At 35.9% G+C, this 17027-nt stretch overlaps 1 protein-coding gene across 4 annotated transcripts in view; it reads right to left on the minus strand.

The window, feature by feature from the left end:
* The window catches only part of MARCHF5 (membrane associated ring-CH-type finger 5), a 103941-nt gene that overhangs the window by 77560 nt on the left and 9354 nt on the right, over window positions 1–17027 (minus strand). For all 4 annotated transcript variants that reach the window (XR_013161624.1, XR_013161623.1, XR_013161622.1 and 1 more), the window contains exon 2: window positions 13160–13362. Coding sequence is in view for 1 of the 4 variants with exons in the window: in XM_077125451.1 (XP_076981566.1) it covers window positions 13160–13362 (203 nt within the window). In the remaining 3 variants the exon portion in view is untranslated. The remainder of the gene's footprint in view (window positions 1–13159; window positions 13363–17027) is intronic.

Consider the following 17027-nt stretch of genomic DNA (forward strand, 5'->3'; position numbering starts at 1 on the left):
TGCTAGTCTATAACCTAATTATGCTATATATTTTATTTTCCTTGCCAGATCTACTCCCCATCTTTCTCCACCTTGCTTTTGTCACTTGGAAGGCTGACCATAAAAACTTGTATCTTGGGCAGGCCACAGTGGCTCAGCAGGCAGAGTTCTCACCTGCCATGCCCGAGACCCAGGTTCGTTTCCTGGTGCCTGCCCACGCGGAAAAAAAAAAAAAACAAAAACCTTGCATCTTGACACAACTTTACCCTCTGGATTGTGATGGGTTCAACCAATGAGAGAAATGGCTACAAAATCTGAGAGTGGTAGTTATTTCCTCACTTCCCCACCACAGACAGTTTGTATCTATCTCTCTAAGGCCACAGCTTCTGTTAAAAGCAGCCTGTCTTCTATTACAGCTGTTGTTGAGAGCTGCCTTTCACTGTACCTTCAGGCCTAGGAGTAGTAATGGTTTTTCATGGTTGCCAATCCTTGGTATTTCACTGCCTGTTGTTTGTTTCCTTAACCCTGCCCTCACTTTTGCAGATGTTGTATATGTGTTTATGTGTGCACAGAAAGGGATGGAAGGGGAAGGGGAGAGACAGAGAGAGAGGAAGGGGAGAGACAGAGAGAGAGGAAAGAGAGAAACACGCAAATTCATACTACCCCGTTAGTTTAAATGCTAATTGAAACTATTAATCCATATGTGGCCTGGTAGCTGACTCAATGAGTGACTTTAACAAAAAATTCAGAAAAGGTTTCTCCCAGGAACTGGCCTTCATTATTCCTACTGAAGTTATCCCTTTTAAGTTTTAACGTTACTTGACATTTGATGACATTTTTTGAGGGGGATTATTAGCCATCTTGAACTCTATACAAGAAATCTGAATGTTTAGCTTTGTGAGAACAACAATAAAATTAATAAGACAAATAAATAAAAACAAACTATAATAAAAATTCAACCTGAAAGCCATCTAAGAATTCACTACTAATCTATTGAGACCTATACAAACTAAACAGCAATATGAAAACAAAATACTTTGTTTATATTTGCATACTGAGTGGTTTCATTTTCAATTCTCATTAGAAATAGTAACATATCAAGAGTAATTTTTAGTATATTCACAGTCATAATAACTAATTTTAAAAGTCTAGGTACTTACGGTGGGCCTTGAAACATTTTTTGTGATATTAATGCTTATTTCAAGAAAGCCAATATATTAGTAGATAGAATTGCAATGACAGATGAACCCTAAACTAAATATATTTCAAAGGTTTTCCTCTGAAACAGTGACCCTCAGAGACTCAGCTAGCCAAAAAGAGAATAAAGGGTGCAAAGGCAGTTCAGTGGTAGAATTTTTGCCTGCTATGCAAAAGACCTGGGTTAGATTCCCTGCTCACACATTCCAAAAACACATTTAAGAAATAGTGCTGCAATAACAGGATATTCATATGGAAAAGAATGAAATGTGAGCCCCACCATACATCATACAAAACAAGACAAAAAAGAGTAGCTAGTTATTTATGGTATCACTGTAAAAAGGAAGTTAACCCAAAAGAATTGCACATGTCTAAAGGATGAGGAAGAAAAGGGAACTAGGTGAAGGTAGGTGAGAAGCAGAGCAGAGACTTGAGAGGAAACTATATATAAGGCAGAAGAAACGGATTTAAAGAATCAGAGTGCACTTTAGGAAGTAGGCAGTAAAAATGGGAGAGGGCATACTCAAGTCTAGTTTGGGTCTGAAAGAAAAGGAATAGAATGAATGGCATGATAAAGGCCTCTGAAAATCTGCTCCCCCATAAAAACAACCAGAACATTGGCAAAAACAGTAAAAACAAACTTTCAAAAACGCTGGAAATTAACTTACAACAATCTGAGGGGTGTTTATTCAAGAAAAATAGCCGAACCAATAAACTGTATTAACAGTGAGCTTTGTAGCATTTTAATTTGCGCTAATCCCAATCCTCCTTTGCCTGGTTCAGTAGTAGCTTGGAAAGCCAATAGTTTCCCAAATATATTAGGTGTGAGTGAAATCAGCAGCTAGCAGACATTGCAGAGAGGAAAGAGTTTGGAGACTTATACTACAATTTATCAGTAAGTAAATAGAATGTAATGCTCCAATAAAAAGACAACAGATAAAGAGAATGGTTTAAATAACACAATCCACAGGTCTCTTAGGCTGTTTGTTCCTTTTCATTCATTTTTTTTCCTTTTCTAAACTCTGTTTCTCAACTTGAATCATTTCAGTTGTCTTGTCTTCAAGATCACTACTTCTTCTGTGACCGCCAAACTGCTACTGAAACCATCTAGAGAATTTTTCATTTCAGTTATTGTGTTCTTTAATTCCAGTATTTGTCTCCTTCTTGCTGACAATCTCAAAGAGATTCCCACATTTTTTCACATATTATTTTCCTCATAACCTTTAGTTCTGTTTCCCTTTATCTCCTTTACAATAATGAGGAACATTAAAAAACTTTTTTCATTAGAGAAGATGTAGGCTTACAGAACAATCATGCACAAAATACAGGGCTCCCCCACCCATCTCACCACCAACACCCTGCACTGGTGTGGATCATTTGTTACAACTGATAGCAGCACATTTTTGCAACTGTAATATTAAAGTCTATGGTTTAACTTAGGGCTCACTGTTTGTGCTCTACAGTTCCACGGAGCTCAAAAAAAAATCTTTATTCTGTTACCAAATGTACAATTTAATATCTCTCCTTTTAACTGTATTCAGGTACATATTTCAGTACTGTTAACTGCGTTCACACTGTGTTCTGTTACCATCATCACCACGCATTATGAAAAGATTTCCATCATTCCAAACAGGAACCTTGTATATTTTAAGACTAAACTTTCCATTCCATATCTCCACCCTGTTCACTGTTGACCTATATTCTAGACTGTCTCTAAGAGTTTGCTCATTCTAATTGTTTCAAATCAGCGAGATCATATAATATTGGTCCTTTTGTGTCTGGTTTACTTCACTCAACATGATGTAATCAAAGTTCATCCATGTTGTTCCATGTATCAGGACTTCATTCCCTTTAATGGCTGAATAATACTCCATTGTATGTATATATTTTATTTCCCCATTCATTGGTTGGTGGATACAGGGGTTGCTTCCCTCTTTTAGAAATGTGAATAATGCTATGAGCACCAATATGCAAACATCTGTTTGAATCCCTGCTTTCAATTTTTGGGGGTATATACTCATTTGTATATTATCTTCTTTGAAGAAATGTCTGTTCAAGTCTTTTGCCCATTTTAAAACTGACTTATCTTTCTGTAGGTAAGTTGAAGTATTTCTTTATTCTGGATATCAATCCTTTATTGTATATGTGGTTTCCAAATATTTTCTCCCACTGTGTAGGTTGTCATTTTACTTTTATGTTGAAGTCCCTTGAGGCATGAGAGCTTTTAATTTTTATGAAGTCCCACTGATCTATTATTTCTTTTGTTGCTTGTGCTTGCAGTGTCAAGTCTAAGAAACCATTACTTAACACAAGGTCCTGGAGATGCTTCTCCATGATTTCCCTAGGAGTTTGCTAGTTCTAGTGAGGTTTATTTAGATTTGACCCACTGTTAGCTGATTTAGTATACGATGTGAGGGAAGTCTTTTTTTTTTTTTTTTTTTGCGAACGGCGTTTCATTTTCCCAGCACCAATTGTTGAAGAGACTATTCTTTCTCAACTGAGTGGTCTTTGCCCCCTTGTCAAAAATCAGTTGGCCAGATGTTTGAGGGTTGATTTCTGGCTCTCGATTCAATTCTATTGGTCAAATATATCTGTCCTTGTGCCACTACCATGCTATTTTGATTACTGTGGCTTTGTAACATGATTTAAGATGTGGATATTCCAACTTCATTCTTCTTTTCAAGGTGGTTTTAGCTTTTGGGGGCCCTTGCCCTTCCACATACTTTGATGACTGGTTTTTCTATTTCTGCAAAACCGATTGTTGGACTTTTGGTTGTTGTGCATTAAATCTGTAAACTGTTTTGGATAAGATCGATGTTTTAATGATATTTAGTCTTCCAATCCAAGAACACAGAATGTTCTTCCATTTACTTAGGTCTTTTTTGATTTCTTTAGTAATCTTTTACAGTTTTCTGTGTTCAAGTCATTACATCTTTGGTTACATTCATCCCTAGATACTTGACTCTTTTAGTTACTATATTGTGAATAGAATTCTCTTGATTTCTTCTTCAAAATTATTCATTTTGCTTGTGTATAGAAACATTACTGATTTTGGGGTGTTGATCTTATACCTTGTCAGTTTGCTAAATTCATCTATTAGACCTAAGAGCTTTGTTGTGGATTTTTCAGGATTTTCTGTATATAGGATCATATGATTTTCAAATAGGGAAAACGTTATCCTTTTCAACTTGGATGCCTTTCATTTCTTTTTCTTGCATAATTGCTTGGGCAAGAACTTCGAGTACAATGTTGAATAACAATGGTGACAGTGGGTATCTTCATCTTGTTCCTGATCTTAGAGACAATGCTTTCAGTCTTTCATCATTAAGTAGAATGTCAGCTGTGGGATTTTCAAACATGCCCTTTATCATGTTGAGGAAGTTTCCTTCTATTACTGGTGTTCTAAATGTTCAAGAAAGGGTTCTGTATGTTGTCAAATGCCTTTTCTGCATCAAATGAGATAATCATGTGCTTTTTGCCCTCATTTTACTAATGTGGTGTATTACATTAATTGATTTTCTTATGTTGAACTACACTTGCATCAGGGAAAATTCCAGTTGATTATAGTACACAATTGTTTTACTATCCTTTTGGATTCAGTTTGCTAGTATTTTCTTGAGGAATATGTTCTTTTTGCATCTACAGTCATAAGATATACTGGGCTGTAGTTTTCTCTTCTTGTGGAATCTTTATCTGGCTTGGTATGACGGTGACGTTGGCCTCTTAGAAAGAGTTAGCGAATATTCCCTGCTCTTCAATTTTGTAGGAGAGTTTAGGCAGAACTGGAGTTAACTCTTACGGGAATGTTTCAAAGAATTCCCCTGTAGAGTCATTTGGTCCTGAACTTTTCTTTTTGGGGAGGTTTTTGTTAACTGAGTCAATCTCTTTACTAGTAATTGGTTTGTTGAGATCTATTTTTTTCTTGAGTTAATATAAGTACTTTGTGTACTTTGTGTGTTTTCAAGAATTCGTCCATTTCATTTAGGTTATCTAATTTATTGGCATACAGTTGTTCATAGTGCCCTTTTAGAGTCCTTTTTATTTCAGTGGGGTTGGTAGTTTTATTCCTCTTTTAATTTTTTATTTTATCCTCTTTTTTTTCTTTTTAAGTCTAGCTAAAGATTTGTCTGTTTTATTGATCTTTTCAAAGAACCAACTTTTGGATATCTATTGTTTTGTTTTCTATTTCATTTATCTTCACTATCTCCACTCTGATCTTTGTTATTTCTTTCCTTCTGCTCACTTTGGGTTTAGTTTGCTCTTCTTTTTCTGGTTTTTCTAGGTTTGCAGTTAGGTCTCTGATTTGAAGTCTTTCCTCTTTTTAAATGTACATGCTGAGAGCTATAAATTTTCCTTTCAGCACTGCCTTTGTTACAGCCCATTAATTTTGTTACGGTGTATTTTCATTCGCCTCAATATATTTCCTAATTTTGCTTTGATTTCCTCCTTAGCCCACTTGTTGTTTGAGTGTATTTGCTTAATTTCCACGTATTTATGAATTTTCCATTTTTCCCTGTTATTGATGTCTAGCTTCATTTCACTGTGATCAGAGAATATTCATTGTATCATTTCAATATATTTTAATCTATTGAGACTTGTTTTGTGACCCAATATATGGTCTATCCTGAAAAATGATCCATGTGCGCTTGAGAAGTTATATGTATTTGTTTTTGTTGAGTGCAGTATTCGTGTATGTCAAGGATAATTTTTAAGTCTCCATATAGTAAGTTCAGAGGTTTTCCTCTTTGTTCATTGTTTCTACATTTGTCTTTGGATGGGCCATCATTTTTCCCTCTTTCTTTGTTTTTCTTGTAATTATTTGTTACAAACTGTACATTTTGATATTTTAAAGTGTTAACTATGGGATTTAGGGCCTGAGCTGTCTGTTTCTTACGTTTGTACAGGCTGGTGACATCACAGATTTTCTTGAAGGCCAGAAGCTAATCAAAACAAAGACAAAAAGTATCTTTCAGTGCCTTTACAAATTGGTTCTACTTTGGTTGGTGTTCTCCTTCAGAGCTTGGCTTTCCTATCAAGAATGTTAGCCTAAGGCAAATATGGAATGCAGGGTCCTCTCTGTTTTTTTGGAGTCTTCATGGAGCCTGCTTCTTATTCTGGGCTTGTGCTTGGTAGAAGCATTAGGAATTCCCCATTTATAGTTAATAAGACTACTTCCTTTGAAATAGACTTCCAACCCTTTCTGGGTGCTGTACTGAGTGACTTCATATAGTCTTCTGCCCCAGGCTGCTTCACCTTAATTGTTTCTCACACTGTCCCAACTGTCTGCAAGCTGCCTTTCTGCCCTCAGGATAAACTGGGAGGGCAAGCCAGAGAAGCTCTGGAGCTCAGTCTCTGCGACCGGACAGACTGACATACATGTACTCCAGTATTAACACAGGGGCCACTCTGCTCCCTCTAGAAGAGCGCTGGGGACCCACAATGGGAGTGCAAGCTGCTTCCACCCCACGCTGTGGAGGGGTTAGGGGATGGGGAGCCAGTAAGGGAGCCAGGAGCTTTCTCTATGACTTTTGAATCAGCACTTGTCCATTTACCAGAGCCTTTTAATTGTTTCCTGTAGCTCTGAGGAAGGTTATTGTCTTTTAGATTCCTCTAATAAAAGCAGTGAACAGCCAACAGACCACATAATCCTGTTTTTTTGAAAACTAGAACTTTATGTCCCACCCTAGCACCAGCAAGCAGCACCAGGAACATGAGCTCTAGATCCCCATTGCTTTACACCACAAAGCTGGGGGAAAGGGGATGTAGTGTCTTCAGGGAGGGTAAAACAGGTATTCACTGCAATCCACCTCTTCTTCCTGCTCCTCCTTGGATGCTGCTCAGTGTGCCACTAGACTGTAGTTTCCAAACATTTGATTCAGACAGTTCCTTCAGTTCAATAGCTGTCTTGGTGTAAGGACTGATTCCTGGAGCTTCATGCTATGTCATCTTCCCACAATCCTCTTGAGATCCACTCCTCTGAATTCTTCTGCTCAGCTAAACATAGTTACCAAAGGGCCTCAAAATCCATGGAAACTTTTATTGGTGGGACAAATGGTTACATATTTAAAATTTAATTTGTCATATATATATAAAACAAAATTTATCATCTTAACCATTTTTAAGTGTATAACTCAGTGGCATTAATTACATTTACAATGTTGGCTAACATTACCACTATTCATTACCAAAATGTTTTGATTACCCGAAACAGAAACTGTACCCATTAAGAAGTTAATTCCCCATACCTCCCTACTTCCCTCAGGCCTCTGGTAATACTTCATCTACTTTTCATCCCTACAAATATGTTTATTATAGATATTTCATATAAGTGGAATCATACAGTATTCATACTTTTGTTCGTGGCTTATTTTACTTAACATAATGTTTTCATCCATGCTGTAGTACATAACAGAATTTCATTCTTTTTCATGGCTAAATGCTTTAATTTTAATGGAAGGCAAATTTTCTTTCAGTATTTTTTTTCAATATTCCCTTTATGCTTTAAAGCAATATCTCTTAAATTCTAATGTGTCTACCAATCATTTGAGGGTCTTATTAAAATGCAGATTTTTATTCAGTAAAGATAGGTGGGGTACAAGGTTCTGCATTACTAACAGTTCCAACATAATGCCCATGTTGCTGGAATAGCAAAGTTTTAAAATAGCTGCATGTGTACAATTGGCCTAACTCACTAGAAAAGAGAAGAAAGTAAACCCTGAGATGGGTGGTACATAATGAAAGGGATGAAAATCCAATGTGTCCTCTGTATTTTTCATAAGTGATCACAATGTGGTTCCCTACGAACAAGAATGTACCATTATCACCACCCCTCCATATACAAGTCACCATCTCTTCATTCCTGCCTCAAATACCAGAAGAGATGCATATCTGGCCAGCTAGCCAGTTAGATTAACGCTAAATCCATACGAAAAGTTTAAGAGAACAAAAAACTTGCTATACAGAGATCATCCCATAGAATGTTATCTATCACCTCTTTCTCTGCATCTTTTCTTGTATCTTTTATTCCTTCTTCAAGCTAGTGTTTCTCAAGTGTGGTTTGGGGACCAATGGCAATCTGTGCCAATCTATCAAGTGGCTTATAGACAGTTTGAGGAAAAAGTGATAAGATTTTGATCACACATATTTCAAAATCTTTTTTTTTTTTTTTCCAGAGAGAAGGAAGGAAGGAAGGAAGAAAGGGAAACATAGACAGATAGAAGGAAGGAAGGATAGAAGGAAGGAAGGAAGGAAGAAAGGGAAACATCTTTAAACATTTTCTTGTTTTATTGTATTTTGTTTTTCCGTTTTTTGTTACATGGGCTGGGGCCGGGAATCGAACCGAGGTCCTCCGGCATAGCAGGCAAGCACTTTGCCCGCTGAGCCACCGCGGCCCGCCCGATTTCAAAAATTTTTAAAGTAAGGTTAAGTATGCCTTTCAAGGAAAATCTTTTAAGTTAAGTGCTGTTACACTGTAAAGGTCACACATTATGCTTCAGCTAAGATATTTTCATACAATGTGAGTTTACATTATTTAAATATACACTTTGCTACCGTTATAATCTTAACTGTGTTAAAGCCCAAAGTTAGAAAAATGAAAAGTATTCATTGAAGAGTCAGTATGATAAAAATACATTTAATTCAGAATACCATAAATGAAAATAGTTAAGATCATAGAATGAAAACAGCATGATCTTAAAGTGGGCTTGTGACCAGTGAATTTGGAGTGATTAATCTGTACTAGGGGACTCCCATGTTCCCAATATTGTGTCATATGAAATATTATTAAACAGGGCAATAAGTCCCTGAAGCTTTTATATCATTTTCAACCACTCTGGTAAACTAATCAGAAACTCCAATATGAATTTTTTCATTAAAAGCAAAGATCAAAACTATATTCAGGGCTACAAGGGTAGCTCAGTGCTAAAATTCTCGCCCACCATGCAAGAGACCAAGATTCGGTACCCAGACTATACACTCCAAAAACAAAAACAAAAAAACTACATTCAGAGTTACTTCTTTTGACAAAACAGGCCTAACTATTGTCAGCTGAAAAACTAATGACAAATATGTTCCAAGAGAAACTAAACAGTCTACTGGCAAAATTCCATCATCAGATGATGCTACTGAACATTTTGTAATATACCTTGCATACACTGAGGAAGAACAACTACTATCGTGGTGTATGCTTTTAGAAATATTTTTTTAATGGCTGGATAAAAACACTAGTGAGCAGATATGAATCAACTATTAGCATATACTTGTGTAATAAATACATAAATCAAGACGCGTAGGTGACTTAATTCTGGTTATCAATGAAAACTTATCCTACAGAAACAGGATTTTCTTTCAGCTAACTATTTTTGAACCTTGAATAAGGACTTGAAAATACACTGGCATCAACTATGGTTAGATCACTAGCTATGTTTGCAGTAAGGAAGAGCACAGCACCTGACAGCCAATTCACACACGGTTTCATCACAGACAATAACTGGTATATGATAATATGCCCTCTAACCTTGAGTCAGTGTTAAAACATGGAAACTTGTGAACATAATTCAAACTGCAGCCCAAAAGAAGGAAGTTATATCAGCATGTTATATCAAGAAAGAGGAACAAATACAAGATTAGCCTGTCAAGAGGAAAGATGTTAACACAAACTTTTCAAATGAAGGATGAAAAATTTTTCATGACACTGACGTATCAGCAAAACAATTTTATGATTTAGAATCTCAAATGTCCTATCTTCGTGACATCAAGAGTATAGTGATTTTAGTAACTGGAGCTGAAGGGATACATACAGATTGTGCAATAGGACTGACTGCAAAAATTCAGAAATGAATAGTACTACCTAACTGTAATACAATAATGCTAAAACACTGAATGAAGCTGAATATGAGAATGATGGAGGAGGCCTGGGAGCACAAATGAAACCAGAAAGAAAGATAGATGATAAAGACTGAGATGGTATAATCTAGGAAAGTCTAGAGTGTATAATGATAGTGACTAAATGTACAAATTTAAAAATGTTTTTGCATGAGGAAGAACAAAGGAATGTCAGTACTGCAGAGTGCTGAAAATAGATAGTAATTCATATTTTAAAACTTTAACTTATGTGAGACTAAAGTGAAAAATGCTTATTTGGTACAAAATTTATATTTTGATTAGTGCATTTCCTAATATAACTTATGTGGACAGCTTAATTGAACACCAGAAGCACATGGAACCTTGAGTAGAGCATGAGATTTTGTAGGTTTGCCCAGATGATGTCCCAATAAATCCCAGAGTGATTTAAACAGTGAATAAAAAAGTATTCGCAAAGTCCCCCTGGGGGAATAGCGAGAAAGAGCGAAAATTCAACTTCCTCATGTAGAAAATTCTTGATATTCTCACAAGCAGTGGGGGCAACCAAAGCAATAGGCTGAGTCCCCAATCTTGGGGTTTGTTCATATGGAACTCAACCCCACAAAGGATAGGCTAAGTCTACTTACAATTAGGCCTAAGAGTCACCCCCAGAGAACTTCTTTTGTTGCTCAGATGTGGCCTCTTTCTCTCAGCCAACACTATAAGCAAACTTACCGCCCTCCCCCGGGCTACGTGGGACATGACTCCTAGGGGTGTGGACCTTCCTGGCAACGTGGGACAGAAATCCTAGAATGAACTGGAACTCAGCATCAAGGGATTGAGAAAACCTTCTCAACCAAAAGGGGGAAGAGTGAAATGAGACAAAATAAAGTATCAATGGCTGAGAGACTCCAAACAGAGTCAAGAGGCTACCCTGGAGGTTATTCTTACGCATTATATAGATATCACCTTTTTAGTTAAGGTGTAATGGGGAGACTGGAGGGAACTGCCTGAAAATGTAGTGCTGTGTTCCAGTAGCCATGTTTCTTGAAGATGCTTGTATAATGATAGTTTTCTCAATGTGACTGTGTGACTGTGAAAACCTTGTGTCTGATGCTTCTTTTACCTACCTTACTGACAGTCGAGTAAAACTCAACTGCATTAAAAATAAATAAATAATAGGGGGAACAAACGTCAAAATAAATTTTGACAAAATAAAGTAGACTGATCAATAAAAGTGAGGGGTAAGGGGTATGGTATGTATGAATTTTTTTTCCTGAATTGATGCTAATGTTCTAAGAAATGATCATGATGATGAATATACAACTATGTGATGACATTGTGAGTTACTGATTATATATCAAGAACAGAATGATCATATGGTAAGAATGTTTGTGTCTGTATGTTGTTATGTTTAATTAAAAAAAACAGTATACTGAACGGGTTAATTCCATAAAATATAGTATATGAAGACTAAATTAGGATACAAATGGCTTAACCAAAGATCTCTTTTCCCAACAACTAGCAATTTTCTTTCCTTATTGTCATAAAGAAACCAATGTTTTATTTATTAGATATACTTAAAAAATACATTCAATTACTACACTAAACCTGAAAAACATACTGCCTAGAACTGAGTACAACCAAAAGGACAGATCAGAGCTCTACCCATCGCCACACCCTAAAGTGAAATATTTAATTTACCATTGTCATACATTTGTCAATTCAGTTCCTGAGAGAACACTGTACGAAGTTTTAAGTGAGAAATCTTGTCATGATCTTTTGTATTCATCTTCAATATGAATGTCTAAGACATCAAACAGAATCATCACATACCTCCTGCTATTCTCAACAACCTATAATTGAAAGGTAGGATCATTTAACTAGTAGAACTAAAGAGGAAAAGAAATCCATTCAAACCTTCACTCTGAGATCATACAGCGAGATACAAATGTATTAAAGAATACAGCAGTACTGCTGTTCCTGTTGTTCAAATTATTTTAAAACATCACTTTGATCTTAAAAGGGAAGAAATCTTGGACAATTCCTTTGTGATTACTGTATCTAAAATCAGTAGTGTACATACAGATCCATCATGTGATCCATGGTTTCCAAATGTTTAAGAAATACTACTTTGAGCTATTATTTCTTCCTACTTTTTATGCTAGACAAATATAGACAAACATGGAAATTTTGTTTGCCCTTATTATTAACCTTCTCACATTAGGAAAGTACTTCATTATCTGCATTTATTTGTCTTATTTTAAAAAACATGGGTCTAAAATAAATAAACAAACCAAAAACCCACGTGGGTTTGACTTCCATTTCTATATCACATAGAAAACCTGCCTAATAATTATTTCCAATTTCTCCTTGAATGCCACTGCTCTAACATCATTCCTTTCTTCTGACCTTCCTATATCTTATGTTTACAACCAAGTATGTTATTAAAAATGTTTCAAAACTGGCATGGAACAAACACCAACTAAGAAAACGGGTACCAGTTCATAACAGTTGCCTAAAATGGAATGTGCTAATTAAAATACCAGCCTTATTTACAGCTTCCTTTAAACAGCCTGCTATAATTTTTTTCAATACCAGTCCTTATTATCAAAGACCTTTCGTTATTCCATCTGTCAGTTCTCAGAAAAAGGATAGCAGTTTCATAAAAGACATCCATATAAGTTGGATTATAAGGATGAATTGAAATCTGTATTTTATTACATCTTTCATTTCCCTTTTACTCCTTAATAGAAGAACTAAAGATAAATGTTAGAAACACTATTACTTTCTTTCCCCTACACCAACTGTCACCAGAGAATGAGGCTCTTTACTCAGCTTTTTATTATAGCTTTCTTATTTGATTTTATGCACTTAGTTAAACATGTAGGTTTATTCCCTCCGCCCAAATAAATGAAAACAGTTAATACAAAGACAAATGGATCAATGTGGGGCTATACTAAGGGTATATTATAAATAGTTAGCAAAACAAATAAACGTTTCTGACAAGTTTAGAGAGGAAACTCTAGGGAATACAGGAATTCACAAAAAGCAGGGACAGGTCATTTAAAACTAAATCTGAGCGCACAGTCATGTATAATCACACCAAATACATCTGTTGTCGTGCTAAGGATCTTCTTACCTAACTTTGGAAAAACTATTAAGTATTCAGCATTGCACTGAGGACATGCCACTCTGGCTGTACTGTTTCCTCTTTGTTTTTCATCCACCCAGCGCTGTAGACAAGTCTGGTGAACCCATTTTGTAGATCCTCTGCACCTGCATGGTCTCACCCATTCAGCTGTTCTATCATCTTCATCAGTGGCAAAACATACCCAGCAACTTCTGTAAATTAAAAGAGAAAATAATGACGTTCATTTTTATGACTCTGGTCTTCTCTCCACTGCAGCTCTCCCTTAATAGGAACTTATAATGCACGTAAGCTCTCCTCCCCACTACTCTATAATCAATGTAGTAAAAAGATCTATCAAAATAACACTAAGTAAACACTTTCTTTATGCCTAAAAAAAACTTCTTAAAACAAATATATTCAATATAGATGCTTATTTCATGTCAATATATTTTATTTTTTCTTTACCGTTATTTTTAGACATATAGATTTTATGTTCTCAACAGAAAATCTAAGACCAAATAATTTTACATGGATTCTTTCTTATGTGTTTCATTCCTTAGTATATTCATTAGACTATTCTACAGTTTGGATGTGTGGGGATCCCCAAGACCTGCCCGAAAGGAAAAAATAAACAAATCCTCAAGAAAAAGGAGCTATAAAAGGTCTGAGGCAGGTACATTACAAAGAATGTAAGGCTGGACGTAAAGGGAATTAAGATAAGCCACAATAAGGATGAAAGAAGGCCCTTAAAGTAATATGCAAAGCTACAGTGAATCAACAGGAAGGTTCAGGAAGTGGGAGCAGGGCTGGAAAACTGGGTAAGGAGTAAGATGACACCTTGGCAAATACTTACGGAAAATTAAGTATTTAATTTTAATTATATTTAATTTAAATAAGGGCTGAAAATTGCCCATTTTTTTTTTTTCATTTTAAAGAGGGAAAAATGTACCTCCTTCAATATTATAGGTACTCCTAAATTTGACAATTTTAAAATCAAATTCACAAAATGGACTAGTATTTATGCCTGGAACTTTAGTTTCCTGCTCAGGGCCAATAAACAGAGCAGTGGTTTTCTTATATGTAATGTATATATATCTTCAGTAGTCAGAACCCTCCCCTTAACTTGTCCATGTCATTCCTCTGATCACCCTGTGACTCTGGGTTTAATGTCCTTTACCTCCATATTAGACATTCTTTGGGGATTATCTGCCTTACCTTACACCTCAAGGAGAACCTGCTCCTTCTGTTAAGTCTCTGCTCTTGAGGGTTCAAGCACATTCACTCTTCTGAGTTTTTCCCCCACTGAAAGACAGTCTATAACAACTCTTGTATGGATAGGTCTGGGGAAGTTGAACTCAAGGAGGCACACCGAGAAGAAACCTCAAGTAAGCAAGACAAGAACGGAAGAGATGCACAGAGAGAGAGAGAAAAGAAAGAAAGGGAGGAGGAGGGCGACAGAGGTAGTTTTTTCACTGGGTTGTAATTCCAGCTTCCAACTCCAGTACCCATGAACGAAGCTGCACTTTATTTCCAGAAGAATTCTGTAGTCTTCATGTCCACCTGCATCAAACCAAACTTGACGACACCACAGATACTAACACCACCACCACCCACCACATGAAAATTTTCTTTTTTTTTTTTTTTTTGAATGGGCATGCACCGAGACTCGAACCTGGGTCTCTGGCATGGCAGGTGAGAACTCTCTGCCTGCTAAGCCATTGTGGTCTGCCCCACATAAATGTTTTTAAATGAACTAGCTTAAAAGGGCATTTGCTATTAGTGGTCAATGAGAGGGAGGGTTAAGGGGTACGGAACATAGAAGATTTTTCTTTTTATTTCTTTTTCTGGAGGGATGAAAATGTTCTAAAAATGTTCATGGTGATCAATACACAACAATGTGATGATATTGTGAGCCATTGATTGTATATTGTGGATGGACTGTATATGTGTGAAGATTTTTCAATAAAAATATTGAAAAAGAAAAAAAAGGCATTTCCCTCCTTGCAACCAAATGATCCTATATTAAAACATCTCTCACTATTGTTTTGTAGAACACGGAATGCTTCCTATTCTGAGAATACAGGATTACTTGTTTAGGATGAACCTATTATATTATAGAATCTCTGTTCTACATTAAAAGACACAATCAACTAGCCCCTATCAAGATGGTGGGATTTATTCCAGGTATGCAAGGATGGTTCAACATAAGAAAATCAACTAATGTAATATACCATATCAACAAATCAAAGCAGAAAAACTACATGGTCATCTTGATTAATGCAGAAATACCATTTGACAAAATTCAACATCCTTTCTTGAAAATACTTCAAAGAACTGGAATAAAAGGGAACTTCCTTATGTGAAAAAGGGAATATATGAAAAACCCATGGTCAACATCATCCTCAATGGGGAAAGACTGAAAGCTTTTCCCCTAAGATCAGGAACAAGACATTGTTCTGATAATTCAACACTGTCCTGTTTATTCAACATTGTGCTGGAAGTTCTAGCCAGAGCAATCAGATGAGAAAAAGAAATACAAGGTATCCAAATTTGAAAAGACAAAGTAAAACTCTCACTGTTTGCAGATGATATACTATATGTCGAAAATCCCGAAAAATCCACAGCAAAATTACTAAGAGCTAGTAAATGAGTACAGCAAAGTGGCAGGGTACAAGAACAACATCCAAAAATCAGTAGGTTTCTATACACTAGTAATGAGCAATCTGAGGAGGAAATCAAGGAAAAAAATCCATTTACAATTGCAACCAAAAGAATAAAATATTTAGGAATGAATTTAACTAAGGATACAAAAGACCTATACACAAAAAACTGTAAGAAATCACTGAAAGAAATCATGGAAGACCTAAAAAAATGGAAGGACATACTGCGTTCATGGATTAGAAGACTAAATATAGTTAAGATATCAATTCTACCCAAATTGATTTATAGATTCAATGCAATACCAACTAAAATCCCAAAAACTTACTTTGCAGAAACAGAAAAACCAATAACCAAATGTATTTAGAAGGGCTGGGTGCCCTGAATAGCTAAAAATATCTTGAGAAAAATGAAGTGCGAGGTCTCACACTACCTGACTTTAAAGCATAATATGAAACTACAGTGGTCAATACAGCATGGTACTGGCATAAAGATACATATACTGACCAATGGAGTCAAACAGAGTGAGTGTTCAGATATAGACCTTCTCATCTATAGACAATTAATCTTTGACAAGGTGATCAAGTCTACTCACCCAGGACAGAGAAGCTTCTTCAATAAATGAGGAACTTATTGTCCAGGAGAAACGGATATCCATATGCAAAAGAATGAAAGAGAATCCATATCTTACATCTTATACAAAAATTAGCTCAAAATGGATCAAAGACCTAAACATTAGCACTATGATCATAAAACTTTTACAAGAAAATGTAGGAATATATCTTATAAAAGTCATAATAGGAGGCAGTTCCTAGATCTTTCACCCAAAGCACGAACACTGAAGAAAGAAATAGATAAATGGGAACTCCTCAAAATTAAACACTTTTGTGTATCAAAGAACTTTGTCAATAAAGTAAAAAAGGGCAGGTCACAGTGGCTCAGCAGGCAAGAATGCTTGCCTGCCATGCCAGAGGACCCGGGTTTGATTCCTGTGCCTGCCCATGTTAAAAAAAAAAAAAAAAAAAGATAATAAAATAAATAAATAAAGTAAAAAAGCAGTCTATGCAATGGGAGACAATATTTGGGAACCACATACCAGATAAAGGTTTAGTATCCAGAATATATGAAGAGATTCTTCAACTGAACAACAAAAAGACAACCCAATTACAAAATGGGCAAAAGACATGAACAGACACTTAGAAGAGGAAATACGAATGGC

Source organism: Tamandua tetradactyla, chromosome 13 (assembly GCF_023851605.1).
Source record: "Tamandua tetradactyla isolate mTamTet1 chromosome 13, mTamTet1.pri, whole genome shotgun sequence".
NCBI lineage: Eukaryota > Metazoa > Chordata > Mammalia > Pilosa > Myrmecophagidae > Tamandua > Tamandua tetradactyla.